We start from the raw sequence: 16914 nt of genomic DNA, 5'->3' as shown, positions 1-16914 counted from the left end.
TGTCCACGTGTTTTCTCCACAATAAAACAGAGTGTTAATATTAAATTATTAACATTAATTAAGGTTACGGTATACTGTTCCACCCACGCTCAAATTTGCGTGGGTGTTCAATGCAGTACACTAAGTAAAATGGCTCTCATCTGGCAATGGTCACTTGGCGTCAATTATAAGCATCAGGAAACCCCTCCTTACCGTATAGTCTGCTGTTTCTTATTATACGAATAAAGGGGCAGGGCGACTCGAAGAGTTTTTCTCAAGAGAGTAAGTTGAAACAAAGTTACGGCCATTTCTAGCTGTTTTTGTAGGCCAATATGGCGACTGTAGAGTAGTAACACGGATATATTTTTTGCTGTAAGGTCTCTATGAACAAGATCTCTTCGAGTCGCCCTCCAGTAAGTCTTTAGGCATCGAATACTGGTCAGAAAGACAACCTGGAAGCTATGCAGTCAACAAAACTTGACGCCAAAATTTTCAGTTTTTTCCAGCTGACCTCAGACCACTTCATTGGATTACAATACATAGATACTTTTAGCTACAATAAAAGCTAGCATTGTTTCATGTTCTCTTTTCATTGATAATCATTGAAAGTAACAAAAATAATGTTGTGATGAGAAATAAAGAAAATAAATATCTTATGAATTATTCATGAGCAATTAGTATACCGCAAGATTTTGAGTAGAGATCGATGTCCGAGAAGGAGGTTCTGAGCAGAGACCAGAACAACATCCCCTTTGAGGGGGGCCTGGCCGCCTTCCCTCCCGCCAGTCACCAGGAGGTTGGGGTGGGAAGCGCCCAGACAGAGAACCGTGGAGATCGAGAAGAGCCTGAACCAAGTATGCAAACATGTATAAAAGCTAGATCTGTTGTTTGTCCACAGTCTAGTCTTGTCATATTAACTTTCTATTATTAACATAACAGATTTTATCCAAAAGCCTTTTTCCTTGCCTCCTGATTCTCCACACTCCAACACTGACTCCCCTTTTAATTTTTTGGATCATAACGAGATTGTAAGTGTACAAGGTGTACTCCCATACTTACAGCACTTTTTGCAACGTCTGTTTTTCAAAGACAAGGTATTACGAACACGTCATACATACAGGAAGGAGACGAAGAGCTTGATATTGAAAAGTCTCCTCTGCCTTCCTCAGGGGATGCTGAGACAACCTTGTCCAAGGTAGGTGGAATCATTATATAGAGAAGCTTGACAATTCCTCTCTCAGTAGACAGTAGATTTAATAGCTCACTAGATTTAGGTAGATACGTATATACATGTATGTAGATGTCGTTACGAATAGTAGTAATTATGGTCATTGTTTTCATAATTACATTTTGCCTAAGTAAATTGGCCCCATTACGTGTTACATGCATATGTGTCATGTGTGTCACTTTTGGATCGACATTATGGTGCCATGCTGTTATTGTAGTGCTCGCATTATTTCCTTACAGTTGGTTACTGGCAGTAACAGAAACTTTGGTCTGTCTTCAGACTGCCATGAGTGGACTCAAGTGGAGCCGTAAGTGTACACCCCTATTAGTGCAGTCATAATTATATGCAGTGATATGCCCATAATTTTTGAAATGGTGACTATTTTCAATGTGCCCTTTTATGTTAGTAAACAAGGTGGTTATTTGAGTGGTTAAGTACCAACCAGTGCGGGCACATCCATGTGTATGCTGAGGAAAACTGCTATGTATATTCCATGATTAAACATCTCCCCACACACACAAATCATTAGGATGGTGTTTGTTCCAAGTTTCGGGAACAAGGTGTTCCAAAAACAGGTACTCCTTCACGAGTACTGACGTTTATTATTATAATCAGATCTTTACTGGTCTTTAGCAAGTACGTACATGTAGTGTCAACAAAATGAATTTTGTCATTTCCCCATATCAGCATTTTGCTCGTTAGTCAGCTTTATTGTACCATTAGCTAAACTTGACTGTTGGTGGTGTATTTCAACACTGAACTATGTACTTCTAGTGTTTGATTTTTGTAAATCTGCTAATAATTATAAATCGTTGATTAGAGTTTGTATTGACATGCATGTATTTGTTGATTGTTTTGTTTTGTTGCACAAATTTACTGACAACTGTACATAGTTCCAATTTCCCATGTCAAAGTGAGCGCTTGTGAACTAGTACTTAGAGTAGCTGCATTCCTTTCATTACCTTTCATGACATGAATATCGTACATCCCATAGCTTTCTTATGAGACATCACATGTAGTCTGTTTTCTAGCAGTTTGAATCCCATGCAGATGACCTAGCTGACACAAGGCAGATAGTGCATTGTTAGTGGACTTCATTAGCCGACCATAGAAGATCGACGTTTATTATGCCTCGAGGCGTAGGCTAGCTCTACACGCGACCTTTATTCGAGGTAGAAGAGGATCACATTTGCAGCTAAAGTGATCCTTTACCGTCTCTAAAAGTAGAATTGTAGTTTGTATTATTGTATAACTGCAACACTCCTCTGGTTTTGATCTAGCTGAGGGTTAGCACTTTAGTGCTCTAGCTATTCCACCTTAACTAGATCTAGGTATACGCACGCACATGATTAGCCTCTCGCATAGTTACAATTTTAGGAGAAAGAAGAAGAGTAGACTTGCTAGAGAGTATAGAGAATGAGATTTGAATGAAATAGCAAGTGCATATACATTTTTGATTAGAATCAGTATCAAGAACTCTGCTATCTCTTTTTCCAAGAGAGTAGTGTCGTTGTTGGCTTTGTTCATGTGAGACTCTTAAATGCTAGAGTTAGAGAAGAAGATATGTTACGAAGAGCGCATTAGGGAGATAGAACACGGCTCGTTCACCCCACTGGTTCTCTCTGCTGCTGGAGGAATTGGCCCAGCCGCAACCATCGTCTACAAGAGGTTGGCATCTCTAATATCCGAGAAGCAAGGAAGACCATACAGTTCTACCCTCCATTGGGTGAGATGCAGACTAAATTTCTCACTGCTAAGATCGGCTGTAATGTGCATCCGTGGCTCCCGATCTACCTTTGCTTCCGAACCCAACACAGTCAGTTCTGACTCTATTGACCTGGCCGTCCACGAAGGCCAGGTGCAATCTTTTTAACTCAACCGTATAAACATATATAACTTTCCTTTACAATGTATCGTCACACGTACATGCATTATCATTACTCAGCCCTCGGGGCTTATGCAAAAAAATATAGCTACAGCCTAAGCTAGCTCTTCCCAGCTAATACGTAGCTTTTATTCTCTGCATAATTATCCCAATAGTAGTAGTAGATCAGTTTGGAGGTACGAATGTAGCCACACCCAATTCCGCATTCCTAAAGCGTGACATTCCTGACATACATACAGTTTTCTGAGGCTCTCGGCTTGTTATTATTGTTTGTTTGTTATGTGTATATGACATGTGTGACGGAAATGTTCTGCTTTTCTGCAGAGTGATACAAACTACCTTAAGGTGACATGTTTTCGCGTGTATTAATTTCTGCTATTTCTGCGAATGAGAGTAAAATCGCAAAAATTAGTACTTGCAAATAATTGGCTGCCCTCTTGTTTAATGTATCCAGATTGACATTTCGCAAAAATTATACCGCAAAATGTACAAAACTGTAAAAACGCAAACAAATCTACCTGTGAAAATATGTCACCTTAAGGTAACGAGGACGACACGTTCAAAATGGTCTTGCAAAACGGTCAAAGAAGTGCCCTTGACTAAACCGTTTCCATTCGTTACCACCTTCGTTGGCAAGGGAGATGACTATGGCTAACTGATGTCTTCTAATTTCACCATTACTCATTGTTTTGACTTCTGCGCTCTCTCTATTCTATGTCCAAACACACTACCCTTTCTGCACACTCTACGAACTGCCCTTTCTGCACACTCCGCACACTGTACCTTCTGCACTCTCTGCTGCAACCGCACTAAGCACAAACACAAGAAGATGCCAAGGACAAGGACTTCACTTCAATGATGGCGAATTGACACGGGCGTATGTGGAAGGCATAAGTGGTGTCCACAAAAGAGGACTGTATGCTGTAGTGAATGTACTACTCGTAGATATGGACAATGTTCTTTTCTGGTGTTCGATTAACAAAAAGTTATCACTTATCTTTCTTCAAATTTTCGTGAAGGATGTTTTTTAAGAAATAGCAGCATCATGTTGTTATCAAGCGAAGGAGTTGCAGTTTTTCGTAGGATCTCCTTTAGAGAAAATTTGAAGAAACACGAGTAATTTTTTGATCATCGAAACATTAATTTGCTGAAAATCACATTGCTCAGGACTTATGCTGATCATTATACAAAAATTGTTGTACGTTATTATGATGGTACCATGGGTTAGACTCACAAGCCATCACTGTTACGAGTCTTTTCCTTAGCCTCCATAATTTATTGTTGTAATGCACAGATATATACATGTATGCATGTGAAGGATTGCATGAGTATATTCTAGCCTCGATCCCAGGCCGAGTTTTCGCTTTTATAACGGTTAGGCGAACAACTGGGCCTGGTACTAGTTGTCTGCGCATGCGTCAGTCGTTCGTCAGATTCTGACGAATGGATATTCTCGTTCACTTTTGTGACATTTATATTCGTGTACTATCGTGTACTAGAAGTCAGTTCCCGTTTTATCATTATTGGAATCGATTGGAATGGCTCTTAGCTGAAGCTTCTCTCTTCTCTGAAGCTTATTCTGAAGACTGAACAACAAGGGAAGAGGTATAAAGCTTTGTCAAGCTTGTTAAGGTCAGATATTTTTGTGTGGGCCCTATGGCCGGCTATGCTATCAAGTCTTGTTCATGTTTGGCAAGAATGTAGGTAGACTATAGTTTCATCATTAATATGGTGGATCAAGTGAAGAGTGTGAGCTAGAGAACTTGGTGCTGCCATCATCAGCTCGTCGACAATGACACTATAACCGAGAAATTTAATATGTATAGATCTACACGTATTTAAAATGTCTACTTCTCTGCAATGGCTAATATCCAGCTATCCCAACAGTGCTCCTCTTGGCTATACTAACGGACGAGACTGGACAGTTTGAGGTAAGGGTTTAACCGTCTTTGGTTTCTTTTAATATTGTCCTATACTCACAGACACAGGACTGGAGTATGACCTGCTCATTCGAGCGTTGCTGGGTAGCTCAGAGACATCAAGAGAATCTACATTTTCTCAAGCAATGAGTTACGAGTTGGGGCCTAGAATCAGAGAAGTCCAGCAGCCTGCTGAATCTTTTTGAAACGTAATTTGAAGGCATTCAATCATCCTGAAGTTGCCCTGGGTCACTGTAATTGTGCTGCAGCACAACTGGCAACTCCCCAGGCCTTTGTGAAGCAGCTCCCTATGTGCATCTTTTGTGTACTCACTCTGTGCATTTTCTGTGTAGAAATTTCGATTATTGATTTATTAAATATTTTTGCCGACCACAAATATACAATGAAAATTTGACGCATGCGCAGACAACTAGTACCAGGCCCAGTTGTTCGCCTAACCGTTATAAAAGCGAAAACTCGGCCTGGGATCGAGGCTAGAGTATATTCGTGATTGGCTAATAAATGAAAGCACCGCAAGTGCTAGTGCTGATGCCTCGGCGCGGTGGAGATGCCAAAGCTAATAGCTTTGAAAATGCTTGCTTTTTGTCAAAGAGTAGGTAATGATCGAGACCATTATTGTTGTTAAAAACGATCTATGCCAAAAGTTCAAGTAATGGCTGCCATCATGTCAGCAGAGCCTTGCAGCTCTCTTCCTCACTCTTGCAGCTAACAATAGCTAGCGTTCTAGTGCAGAGCTAACTACTAAGTAGAGTAGTATAACACTTGGTAAAACAAGTTTGGCTACGTGCTCTTCTGAAAAGGCTGCAATGGCATTCCAAGAAAGCAAAACTAGGCATAACTCGAGAACGAAGCATTATTTTGCAAATCCACGAATAAAAATCCATGACTAGAAGCCTATAGAAACTCTTACTTGCACTTGATTCATCCTTGAGCAGCTAGCTGCATGTAGCAGTCCACACACACACATACACACTACCATATACCTCGATTGCGCATGCGCACCGAGGCATAATTAGAAGTGTATGAATAAACTCCTATGTTGTGTACAGGTTCTTTTGGTAAGGGAATTCCCTAGGGAGTCCCCTTATTGACGACAGCTATTAGCTACCGCGCCGTACCCGCGAAGATAGTAACAGTTAATGTTTAATTAATAATAGAACCACATTATTATACTCAATACTATAGCTACGTCTGAAGGTTAAGATTGTAGATATTGTTCTAGTTAATGTGTAGATCTAATAGTAGCAGCAAGATATTTCTAGTCCAGGTCGATGTCAGAGAAGGAGATTCTGAGCAGAGTCGATAACAACATCCCCCTTGAGGGGGGCCAGGCCTTCCCTCCGGCCAGTCACCAGGAGGTTGGGGTGGGAAGCGCCCAGAGGGAGAACCGTGGAGAAGGGGATCAGCCTGAACCAAGTCCAAGTAAGCAAAACATCATTTTTATTGGTCTATTGTTTTGTCTACATAATTATTATAGATCTACATACATACATAATACGTACATAATAAATTGCTGTTTATTTAATAGTTGCTTTCTCCAGATATTATCCAGGAGCCGCATATCTTGCCTCCTGATTCTACACACTCCACTCCTTATTTCTTCGATCAAAAGAATATCGTAAGTGTGTACTATTATCATGTTTTAATATCACTCCTAGTTGGGCGCGCAGAACCCAACGCTGTACACGTGCGAAGGATTAGGAAGCACTGCTGTATTTAGGGTGTGGCTATAATTAATCATGGACAGAAACCAATAGAATGCTACTGCAAGAGTCCATCTAACTTGATTTGGCGGGCTTGTCTGTCTATCTAATGATTTGACTAAGACATTCATTAATGAGCTATGCCTTTAATACTTGAGCGCTGAAATCTGATTGGGCTGCAACATGTCTTCAGTAAGAACCCACACATACAGGAAGGAGATGATGAGCTTGATTCTGAAAAGTATCCCCTACCTGCCTCAGAGAATGCTGAGCCGGTCTTGTCCAGGGTACGTGGTTTGTATGAACATGTATAATTATGTGTATCAGATGTATTCGGAAAGTAACGTGACTTCCTGTTTGATCAATAATGACAATTGGCAATAACATTATTGCTGCCTCGAGGCAAGTGGTGGCGGCTCCAGGCGCTTGGATTGGTCAGTTACCAAGCAAGGAAGTCACGTTACTTTTTGAATGCATCTGATGCAAGATATTGCTTTGTTCGATACTCTTTCTCCTCTTGCCTGGTGTATTGGATTTGTAAGAGGGCAGTTCTATGTATTCCCGAGGGTAAAATCCAATAGCGTATTGCGGGTAATTTCGTGAGGTAAAATATTCGCTATTTTCGTAGGGCTTGCACATATAATATATGTGCAAGCATATATTATATACAATTATAGAAGCATTCTAGTTTGTGTTGCGGTAGAGATCAACTCCACCCCCCCCACTATTGTAGGCAAGCTGACCTTGCCAAAAATTTTACCCACAAGAACGTAAGTGTGGTTTACCGGAACGCATGCAATGCAGTGCACGTAATGAAACAAACGAAGTTTTCACTCACGAAAATTCGCACCCTACATATAACAGGAGTGCATGAATTGACAACTCCTGATATAATTATGGGCATGCCATACATGCATTCTTTTGCTTCCCACAATAAATATTTGAGAGTGGTGGGGTGATACGCCTTGCAAGGCCATGCATGTACCCTTGCGTATACAATCGATATTCCATAGTATCTGCACATCATGGTAGAAGTACATGCATGTCATTTGGTAATTTGGGATTGATATTATAATTATGATTGGTGCTTTATGTACGTACTCTACTGCTATCTCCTTACAGTTGGTTACCGGTAGTAGCTTTGGTCTGTCTTCAGACTGTCGTGAGTGCACTCAAGCTGAGCCGTAAGTGTATACCTCTTAAACTTTAGTGCAATCATACAGGAAATCTAAGTAAACAATTTATTGACTTAATTAGCCTCATTACCAGCCGGCCCGACTTCTTAATTGAACGCTAGGTTTGAAAAGAGAGCCTGGTACCCATTGCATGGATGCTAGAAAATCTGCCTGGGAGCGAGCCTATATTATTTTTGTGTGAAGTGGTTAGTACTGACTAAGTGTGGGCACAAAACTGCTATTCTATGATTTAACCCCTCCTCACACATACACACACCGTTAGGATGATGTTTGTTCCAAGTGTTGGGAACAAGGTGTTCCAAAGAAAATTATGCCTTCACAAGGATTGATGTTATCAAAATTAATTAATTGCTGTGCAGACGTGTAAAGACTTTACTAATTATAAGATCATTACTGGTCTTTAGCAAGTATGTATACGTAGTGTTAACAAATGAGTTTTTATCATTTCCTCCATATTAGCATTTTTGCTGTTGGTCAGTATGCTGTATAGTGTGTTTCAACACTGAACTATAATTGTTATGTATGTCCTTGATTTTGTAAATCTGTGTTCTTATTATTACGATCGGAGTTTAATATTGTATTTGTTGATTGATTGTTGCATGACCCTATGAATACACTTTAGCATAAAAACATAATTATTTATTACATGTTACATGCAGATATCACCTTAGCCAAATCGAACTCATAGTGCAACTATAATTATTTATATGATGATTATTGAAACAGCATGAAAATTATACCAAACAACAATAATTACAAATGATAATAATTATCATAACTATGCTCCAACAGTCACACAGTTCTCTTGAAAGGTAGCTGTTTCCTATCCCTGCTAGCATTCTTTTTTCTTTTCTTAGCAATGAACTTGTCTAGCTTTCCAGACTTCTTCAGTTCAGTGTACTTCTTAGCCAGCAGGAGCTTCTTCTGAGTGGCTGTATGGGAGGAAGGGAACACATTGTACACACTCAACATAATTTGCTTTAGTCTGCAAGATAATGGTTTGTTTCTGTACAGTTTTCATGTGACATGACCACACCATGTTGGGAAGTAGGAAGGTTACTGTATCATGTGTGCATACTGCATGACAGATATAACTTGGCCTACTAACTCAGCCTTGTAGTGTACATTGTGTCTCTGTGCTGCTGTGTCATTAGCTATTGCGAAATCACACCAGAGTTTTGTGTGTACATGTATGTGTACAGAGGTGGCTACCATTAACGGGTTGGTTTGTACGCAAACTGTTCATTTGTGCCTGGTTTATATTTTATATCACAGTTAATCTTTTGGCCATTTAAAAAGGGTTCCACTGTACAAATAACACTTACATTTCTTGATGTGGAACGCTTTCTTTCCACTCTTCATCCTTTCCCTCTCACTCTTCTTGTGCTCTCTCATGAGGTCATCTTTCTCCTTCTGTTTCTGCTCAGCCAACTCACGGGACTCCTGCGCAAAAGGAATAAACGCTGAGCTGTTACATATAATTATGATTTTACACACTACAAAAGAACACTTCAGATTAATTAATGCTGATCTGTTACACATGCATATGCGCCACACTTGCTGATTACACACTTGCTGATTAGTCAGTGACAGAGACGAATGTGACTACCATGATATCAGCAAAACCTTTTTAAGGCATTACTAGTAAGACAGTCTTGAGAGTGTGATGACAGGTGTATGTGCACGCAATGCTAACCATTTTCTGCAATAACTTTTTTAGCTGTCCCTTTCTTTCTGGGTTTTTAACTCTCTTCGCCTCTTTAGTGATTTTTTCCTTCTCTTTCTTCTTTATATCCTCCACAAATGAATACGTCTTCTTGAAAAGGTCGAGGTTCAGGTTCCCCGCCCTGTCATTGAAACGTGGGTCTGTGACGCTGCTCTCCGCCTTGGGAACATGGATCACCTCCCGGTAGCGAGACACTGGCCTCTTGGACGACACCTCACTAGGTCTGGGGATGGGAGCAATATGAACAATTATGTAACTGGTCTAGCTAGTGTACATGTGTAGTCTCGAGGAGTGCGTTTGTATCATCATGTACCTGTTCTTGTTCACTCGCTTGAAGCTCCGCTTTTCTTTCTCCTCACGAGATTTTTGTAGCACTATGTCAAACTTTTTTGTGCCAATTTTCTCTCTGAGAGCCTGCAGCTCTCCTAGCGGAATGTCCGACAGTTCTGTATTAAATGGATGGAAGATATTTAATAAAGTCAACACTAGCCACATTCATGTGCTGTAAATCAGAAGTAGCTGCAGCCTGTAGAGACATATGCTTACCATTCTGGATAAAGCCCTCTGCTTCACTGTCTTCAGAGCCACTCTCATTCGCCACACTACTCTGGTCTTCTTCATTCATGATGTAAATTTTTTTAGCCCACATGTGTATATTCGGTAAAGATCGACTGGTCATAAAGTTATTTCAATACTTACAATAATAATGCAACACTGCTACGATCCTTTACCCAATTATTAGGCAACTGCCATTTTAGGCCCCTCAAAAGGTAAAGGATCCGACACGATTGCATGTTGTCCCACTAAAACAACAGTAGTCAATATGGGCGTGGCACCTAACTCTATCCCTAACCCTAACCTAGCTCATTATTTCGTTTTAGTGGTGTTTCGTTTTAGTGAGACTAAAAGCGCAACATTTTCGAGGAGCTTAATTCACTGTTTTCTCAAGTTAGCAATCCTACACGAAAAATTATCTGTTCAGTAGAAGGGTAATCTACGAAATTTATTCAACAAAATGCTTAGAGGCCATTCTAATTAACCTTTTCCCAGTTGATTCCTACATGCAGCCAAGACCCCACCATCATTACCTAGAAACTGGTCACCCACTGATTAGCAATTGTTTACAAACATTCACAATTAAATGAAGGCACAAAGTGACTAAAGATACTACCAATGTTCTCACGGCGACAAGGTTCAATCATAGTAGAGAAACTTGCATTGTGAGGTACTACGGCAGACGCTTTTTACATGGGGAGCACCTTTGTAAGGCAATATTGCCTATGTCCCTTTCCCCTGTGGATAAACTTCAATTCAATTATAATCTCACGCTCTCTAATCAGGGCTGGTGCGAGACTACTCCTTACCCGGGAGTTTTTTTCACCTACATACAGATTTACAAGTTCAATGGTGGGTGGCTTCATGAAGTCAACTGCTGAAACATATACTATTAGAGTTATTAAGGCTACAAATATTAAATATACTCTTACCATGGCAAGTCCAGGAATATGGTCAATCTCAAGAGCTTCTTTTCTGCCTTTTTTCAAGCTCTATACTAAAAATGAACGTTCATTGGTGCTGACACTTCTGACGAGGGGATCGACAAAGTTGTTGTTCAAACAATAAGACAAACTGCCAATTATTCAGCCATTGATTTTCTGAGGAAGGGGAGGTGGGTGACTGGTGACATCCGAGCAGTCTACCAAGATTGACCTCCTGTCAAGAGAAGCTCGCGAAGACACACTGGACTAGTGTTCGAGTTTGGAGAGTAGGATATTCAAGCAGAACTCTACAGAATAGACCAGATTTTTTAATGATAAACAATAATTTTGTACATTCCATTGTCAATTGATAATTCTACATACGTACATACAATCGTATAATACTATAGTAACTTATATATACCGGTATAGTAACTTAAATCTTGAATGTAAAGTCTAATCCAGTTCCTTGCAATTTCTCTCTGCACACTTTGTCCATCTCCGTCGACTGCTCAGCAGTGAAGTAATTCTCCCAATCTCCCACTTCTCCCTTTCTCATGAAGTCAGTTGTGCCAGGATTATTCGTCTTGATCCATGAGTAGTTAGCTGCAGCGTTGGCTTTCATTGCTTTGAAGGTGCTTTTATCTGTCACTTTTGCAACAATCTCATCTGAAATATCCGCTCCAATGAACTGTGCTATGCGTACAACAACTGCTCGTAAATCTCTCTTCATATCTTCAAATTTGAGGAAGAGAACATTATCATCGTTTCTGTGAGGCCACCAGCTCAGAACATGATCAAAGAAGTCTCCAAATACTACATTCCCATTAAGAAAGTTGCAAAAAAAGAGATTCCAGTCTATCTTTTTGTCCGGTAGAGCATGCATTTTGTGGTAATGAAAGTACAGCGATACAGCCACATCTTTTGGATTGCGTGCAACATAGATGTACTTACAGGGAGTGGTGTTCGGAAGGCCACAGGGCATTAGATTGTACGGCATATGACTCTTAAATGCACGAGGCTTTGGCAGTGAGGGTATGTCTATATCAGCATAATCGGAGTTGTCCACCCAAGGAACACTCTTTGTGATTTGTACGTCATCTTCTTCACCTTGATTGCGAATCAACTTGACTATCTGTTGTGTCCAAGTTGTTCCTGTCTTGGGAAATGTTGAGATCCACACATCACTAGAATCAAGTTGGAGGGTGGCTAGAGATTCGAAATGATCTGCCTTCATATATCCTGGAACTAGAAGACCGTACAGCTTATGAAATGGTTTGACAAGTTGATACATTTCATCAAACGCATTCTCTTTGGAGGTACACATCTTGCTTGCTTACACTGAACAGTTTGTTGATTTAGGGACCTTTTTGAAGAATCTTTCCACGAATTTATACCCCTACATATATGTGGTCTATGCATGTGGTTGTGTGGTTACTGACAATGTCCAGCCCCACCCTCTTTTGGTTTGCAAAGCTTTGAGCTATACCGACCATGCATGCTAAGTAAAGATGTCTACATATAGAAGCAGACAGCAGATCCAGTGGGAGAACCCCCTGGTTTTCCTATTTACATTATCCCTCTACCTCTTATATCTATGCTATTATCAAAAGGTCATCGAGTCAGCATAATTAATAATACCACGTGAAAGAGCAGCTCAAGGCGCCATGTGCAGGTATACCTACAGTGTGCACAACGAATTTTTGAATTCCAATGCCGCCTCAAGACGGCTATGGCTGGGAAAGGGCTAAGTGCCTCGAACATTTCGAGTTACATGTGTATACAGTTTATCTGTGGCATACCTGCACCCAGAAAGTTGTCAAAATTGTCAACAATAGCTCTTCCATGCCTATCTTTTTAAAGCTGCGTAAATGAACAAATCAGTGCATGTACGTATAAAACTTCAACTTACAAGCTAATTGTAATATCTGATTGAGTAAATCAGTTGATTTCCTCCCCTCTCTCAGTGGCATCGATTCTTGCCTCAATTTATCCCTTTCCATCTTCATCTTCATCATTGCACACATCATTTCTTGAATCTCTCTAGTTTCTACTTACTGAAAGGGGACAAAAATTAACAATATGAACTCGATAGAAAAAACAATATTAATAAGCAATGTGATGCCTCATAAAGACAAATCAGTAATAATTGTGCCCTGCATGTACGTATGACAACCTACTATCATAAACATGGGGATGCTGTTTACAGGGCTTTATACAGGCCATCATTAACTCTCCAAAGAAAGTAGTGTAAGAGCTCACTGAAGCGGCCAGTAGCATATCTAGCAGGAACTTTAATGAGCTTGTTAGCCTTCTTGCATGCGTGCATGCATGCATGATAAGAAACATGCAAATTTAAAAACTGCATACAGTAGAATTGGTTGTCTGGTACATGCACATCGAAAAGTGTGCAATCATGTTCCACAATAATATCTGCATGGTGAAAGGTGCAGTAACTTAAGTAGGGGGACCGGAATGTTTTACACACACGATAAATATTCTGATAAGCCAACTCTGTATACCCATGACTTCACTCCCTCCCATAATAATTATGATAATAGTTAAGAGTTCAATATGGGATTATAAAAGGCTTCTAATTGCACGAGGCGTAACCGAGTGCTATAACCTTGCCGCGGCCGTTATTCGAAACAATACATTGACAGCGTGCAATGCTGTACAAACTCTAGTCACTAATAGTACATGTACATCATACAATATAATTATAGAGGGGTTCATTTATACTTTAGGAAGGGGACTCTGTTTGTGTATATTTATAGGCAGACACTGCATGGATTTACTGATCATAGACAAGTGTATGTTCTATAAGTGTATACCATTAAAGATCTACTGCATCACAGCTCCACTTACTAACAAAAGGCTTATATTAGCTCATGCAGCCAGGTGCCACGTAGTCTCCATTACATAAAAATTGGAGCAGACATGTTGGAATTCTATAGCATTGTATATAAATTAGAGTTATCCACATAGAGTTCTAAAGAGCAACTTTAACACTGAGAATAGCAGTGCTATAAATTATATAGAAATGCAGAGTTCATATAATGCTGGGAAGAAATAGTAAGCTATACTATTATGTATATGATATACGCTTAATTGCTGATCATGTGACTGACTTACAGCTAATGAAATTCAGCAAATGTAGTCATGTGACTGTACTTTAAGCTTGCAATAAGTTTACGCCTCAGTGTGCGCATGCGCAAGTGAGGTATATACAAATGCGTGTGTGTGTGTGTGTGTGTGTGTCTGTTATGGGTTGTGCTGCTATAATGCTGCTCAATCAATGAAGTGCAAGCATAGTGAGATTATGCATGGGCGTATATAGCACCATAAAAGTACAGTGCACAAGTGTATGTATGCATGACATAGGAATGAATTCAGGTTTTTTCCCCACTAATGATAATCATAATAATTACTGAGCACAAAAGGTCATATAGTAAATCCCAAGAAGCTGTATGCAAAACCTAAAGTTAGTTGCAAAAACAGGTCATTCATTCATCAAAATTGGCAACAAACACAGCTAAACAACATGGCAGAGCAAATGGTAGAGCGAGTGGATGATCAAGTGGAGCAGAAAATGGAGGAGGAGCAAGTGATGGAAAACCAAGTGGTGGAAAACCAAGTGGAGCACGTGGTGGGCCAAGTGGAACAGCAAGTGGAGAACCAATTGGAGGATCAGGTGCACGTGGTGGAGCAAGTGGAGCAGCAAGAGGAGGGGGACCAAGTTGTACATGTGGTGGAGCACCTAGAGCAAACAGAGGACCAATTGGAGGATGATTTTGAAGACGAAATGGAGCACGTGGTGGAGCACCTAGAGCAAGTGGAAAACCAACTAGAGGACAATTTTGAAGATGAAATGGAGCACGTGGTGGAGCACCTAGAGCAAATGGAGAACCAATTGGAGGACGAATTTGAAGACGAAATGGAGCACGTGGTGGAGCACCTAGAGCAATTAGAGTACGTAGAGGAGGACCAAGTGGAGCAAATCGGGGATGAGGGGAAGGATAATTTGGTAGAGCAAGTAAAAGAGGAACTAACTATTTAGAGAACACCTCAACCCAATATTTTTTACGTCGGACCAATACTGTGAAATGTATCTAACAACTGTCACCATGCATGCACTACTTCAGAAAAATAAGTCATTTTAACTAAAGAGCTCCTTCGATCTCTACAAAGCTCGGCTCTGTCTATAGTGTACGGTCAGTTAGTTACAAAACACACATTTATATCTATGAAAATGAATGCTCGCAAAGTACACATAAATTATGTTTGATGCTCACAAAACACTCTAGTAATACGGTATGTAACAATCCAGATGCCAGGTGCATAGAAACACAATGCAAAATGCACAAATACAGACCCAAGATTAAGAAAAAACATACCTAGTGCTATGGTGACGGTACACACCATTTATATCACTTATAGGTCAAAAGAGCGCGCACTTTTATTGAACCATCATTTATACAACGTGTATCAGTGCTTAATTGTAACCCGAAGCACGTAGATGACTGCAGGTTATAGTAGTCTGCCAGTGTGTCTGTCTGTTTTATGTTTGTGATTCTGAGTCTGCTCACCTGGGTGCCAAATTAAAGTGCTGCGTTTATAGCATATAGAAAGACCCAACATAACAAGTAATTAGCTAATTGAGACATGTTATAGAGATCTACAACGACACTTCAAGCCAAGGGCTTAGCTCGGTAACTGTTCTGCTAACTCAGTATTGTCCTTTCAGTTAGAGTTGCGTATAAAATGTTCATGGTTTTTGCTGATTAAGAAAACTAAATCCACAAACTAACGGTCTTTCTGCAAAAGTTTATACCCTCAAAATACACGGTATAGTCCTCCCATACACACCACCACTCTTTTTGTGTAAAGTGTAAAACCACTGCCATTAATTATTACAGTAGTTCAATCTGTCACTACTCTACATTATGGCTTATATCGGATGCACGACAGCGCTCTGCCCTTCTCGCAGCTCTAAAAGAGGCTGCCAGCAACTTGACTCTTGAGAGTAGTGCCATTGCAATTTCTTCCTTCTTCCCATGCAGCCAGCTACTCTAGATCTGATGAAGCTGCTTTACTACTGGCTGTATCTATAAAAAGTACACAAGTCTACGTTCATTGCTAAAAATAATTTTATGGAAAACGGTGTTTTAATAGTGATAGTATAAGTTGTTTGCTAGCTATGTTTTTTGGTAGCTTTCATATAATGATCTCATTGATGTGTCTGTCAGTGTACGTATGGAGCCTGTGTAAAATTATGTATGCATTATATCATGTACATGTATCACAGTTCAATCAGAATCGTGCCAATACAGTAGGTGCAAGCAATACTCACCATTCTGCTAGTTCCCTTTTTCTCTCATCGGGTATTGTAACACAGATTGGTGCTTTAATACGGCTGAACGATTACAAAGCAATACTTATCTTTAAAAATGCTTATAATTTATTATCCACAGTATTTTCTCTGAAAACCCACAATTTGCAGCGCAATTTTTCCGGCAAATGGAATGCTGACAGTTCGGACCGACAGTTCTGTGAATGATGATGGGAAGAGTCACTCACATGCCTATACATGATGCATTACTACTTAATCCATACCTTCATCAAATAATATTTATAGTGACCAGACAAAAAGAACTTCATTTTCAGATGGATTAGCCTCGATTCCAGGCCAGTATTTTAATCGGCCTTGAATCGAGGCTACAGATGGATCAATGTGGCATGCTTGGCAAAGATCCATCATTTTATAAGCTAAACTCTA

The 16914-nt window shown here is 40.1% G+C and overlaps 5 protein-coding genes and 1 long non-coding RNA gene across 7 annotated transcripts; 4 read left to right on the top strand and 2 right to left on the bottom strand.

Moving 5' to 3' along the window:
• Window positions 1–71: 71 nt before the first annotated feature.
• LOC135348372 (uncharacterized) lies at window positions 72–2033 on the top strand. Its single transcript, XM_064546556.1, has 5 exons — window positions 72–833; window positions 919–1007; window positions 1100–1174; window positions 1447–1514; window positions 1737–2033. Exons 1-5 carry the CDS (start codon window positions 686–688, stop codon window positions 1801–1803), a joined length of 447 nt encoding a protein of 148 aa, XP_064402626.1. The 5' UTR covers window positions 72–685; the 3' UTR covers window positions 1804–2033.
• A 2391-nt stretch (window positions 2034–4424) lies between these two features.
• LOC135348463 (uncharacterized) lies at window positions 4425–5408 on the top strand. Its single transcript, XR_010398753.1, has 2 exons — window positions 4425–5023; window positions 5075–5408. It is a non-coding gene; the product is annotated as an uncharacterized LOC135348463 (long non-coding RNA).
• A 704-nt stretch (window positions 5409–6112) lies between these two features.
• Window positions 6113–8519, top strand: LOC135349103 (uncharacterized). Its single transcript, XM_064547588.1, has 5 exons — window positions 6113–6454; window positions 6574–6650; window positions 6948–7022; window positions 7858–7919; window positions 8194–8519. Exons 1-5 carry the CDS (start codon window positions 6304–6306, stop codon window positions 8258–8260), a joined length of 432 nt encoding a protein of 143 aa, XP_064403658.1. The 5' UTR covers window positions 6113–6303; the 3' UTR covers window positions 8261–8519.
• A 123-nt stretch (window positions 8520–8642) lies between these two features.
• On the bottom strand, window positions 8643–10874 carry LOC135349096 (ribosomal RNA processing protein 36 homolog). Of its 2 annotated transcripts, XM_064547579.1 has the most exons (6): window positions 10841–10874; window positions 10204–10272; window positions 9971–10103; window positions 9628–9880; window positions 9257–9374; window positions 8643–8863 (listed from the first exon to the last, which is right to left on the bottom strand). In XM_064547579.1, exons 1-6 carry the CDS (start codon window positions 10857–10859, stop codon window positions 8724–8726), a joined length of 732 nt encoding a protein of 243 aa, XP_064403649.1. In that variant the 5' UTR covers window positions 10860–10874; the 3' UTR covers window positions 8643–8723. The 2 variants fall into 2 exon arrangements, with proteins under 2 accessions (XP_064403649.1, XP_064403647.1); XM_064547577.1 differs by lacking the exon at window positions 10841–10874 and having other exon boundaries at window positions 10204–10756.
• Window positions 10875–10988: 114 nt separating this feature from the next.
• Window positions 10989–16834, bottom strand: LOC135349094 (sulfotransferase 1C2-like). The gene is made up of 4 exons (XM_064547575.1): window positions 16752–16834; window positions 16489–16685; window positions 11145–13192; window positions 10989–11086 (listed from the first exon to the last, which is right to left on the bottom strand). Exon 3 carries the CDS (start codon window positions 12460–12462, stop codon window positions 11572–11574), a length of 891 nt encoding a protein of 296 aa, XP_064403645.1. The 5' UTR covers window positions 12463–13192; window positions 16489–16685; window positions 16752–16834; the 3' UTR covers window positions 10989–11086; window positions 11145–11571.
• LOC135349102 (involucrin-like) lies at window positions 14549–15305 on the top strand. Its single transcript, XM_064547587.1, has one exon. It carries the CDS (start codon window positions 14680–14682, stop codon window positions 15193–15195), a length of 516 nt encoding a protein of 171 aa, XP_064403657.1. The 5' UTR covers window positions 14549–14679; the 3' UTR covers window positions 15196–15305.
• Window positions 16835–16914: the final 80 nt, after the last annotated feature.

Source organism: Halichondria panicea, chromosome 15, assembly GCF_963675165.1.
Source record: "Halichondria panicea chromosome 15, odHalPani1.1, whole genome shotgun sequence".
Taxonomy (NCBI): Eukaryota; Metazoa; Porifera; class Demospongiae; order Suberitida; family Halichondriidae; genus Halichondria; species Halichondria panicea.
The sequence above is the reverse complement of the archived record's forward strand: the minus strand, read 5'-3'. Positions and strand labels throughout refer to the sequence as shown.

Coding starts and splice junctions, on each gene's coding strand:
- LOC135348372 (XM_064546556.1), top strand. CDS start 686: ATGTCCGAGAAGGAGGTTCTGAGCAGAGACCAGAACAACATCCCCTTT. Junction 834..918: donor TCGAGAAGAGCCTGAACCAA/GTATGCAAACAT, acceptor TTAACATAACAG/ATTTTATCCAAAAGCCTTTT. Junction 1,175..1,446: donor CTGAGACAACCTTGTCCAAG/GTAGGTGGAATC, acceptor ATTTCCTTACAG/TTGGTTACTGGCAGTAACAG.
- LOC135349103 (XM_064547588.1), top strand. CDS start 6,304: ATGTCAGAGAAGGAGATTCTGAGCAGAGTCGATAACAACATCCCCCTT. Junction 6,651..6,947: donor TCTTCGATCAAAAGAATATC/GTAAGTGTGTAC, acceptor CCACACATACAG/GAAGGAGATGATGAGCTTGA. Junction 7,920..8,193: donor GAGTGCACTCAAGCTGAGCC/GTAAGTGTATAC, acceptor ACACACCGTTAG/GATGATGTTTGTTCCAAGTG.
- LOC135349096 (XM_064547577.1), bottom strand. CDS start 10,336: ATGACCAGTCGATCTTTACCGAATATACACATGTGGGCTAAAAAAATT. Junction 10,104..10,203: donor AGAGGGCTTTATCCAGAATG/GTAAGCATATGT, acceptor CATTTAATACAG/AACTGTCGGACATTCCGCTA. Junction 8,864..9,256: donor AGCGTTCCACATCAAGAAAT/GTAAGTGTTATT, acceptor CCTCCCATACAG/CCACTCAGAAGAAGCTCCTG.
- LOC135349094 (XM_064547575.1), bottom strand. CDS start 12,462: ATGTGTACCTCCAAAGAGAATGCGTTTGATGAAATGTATCAACTTGTC.
- LOC135349102 (XM_064547587.1), top strand. CDS start 14,680: ATGGCAGAGCAAATGGTAGAGCGAGTGGATGATCAAGTGGAGCAGAAA.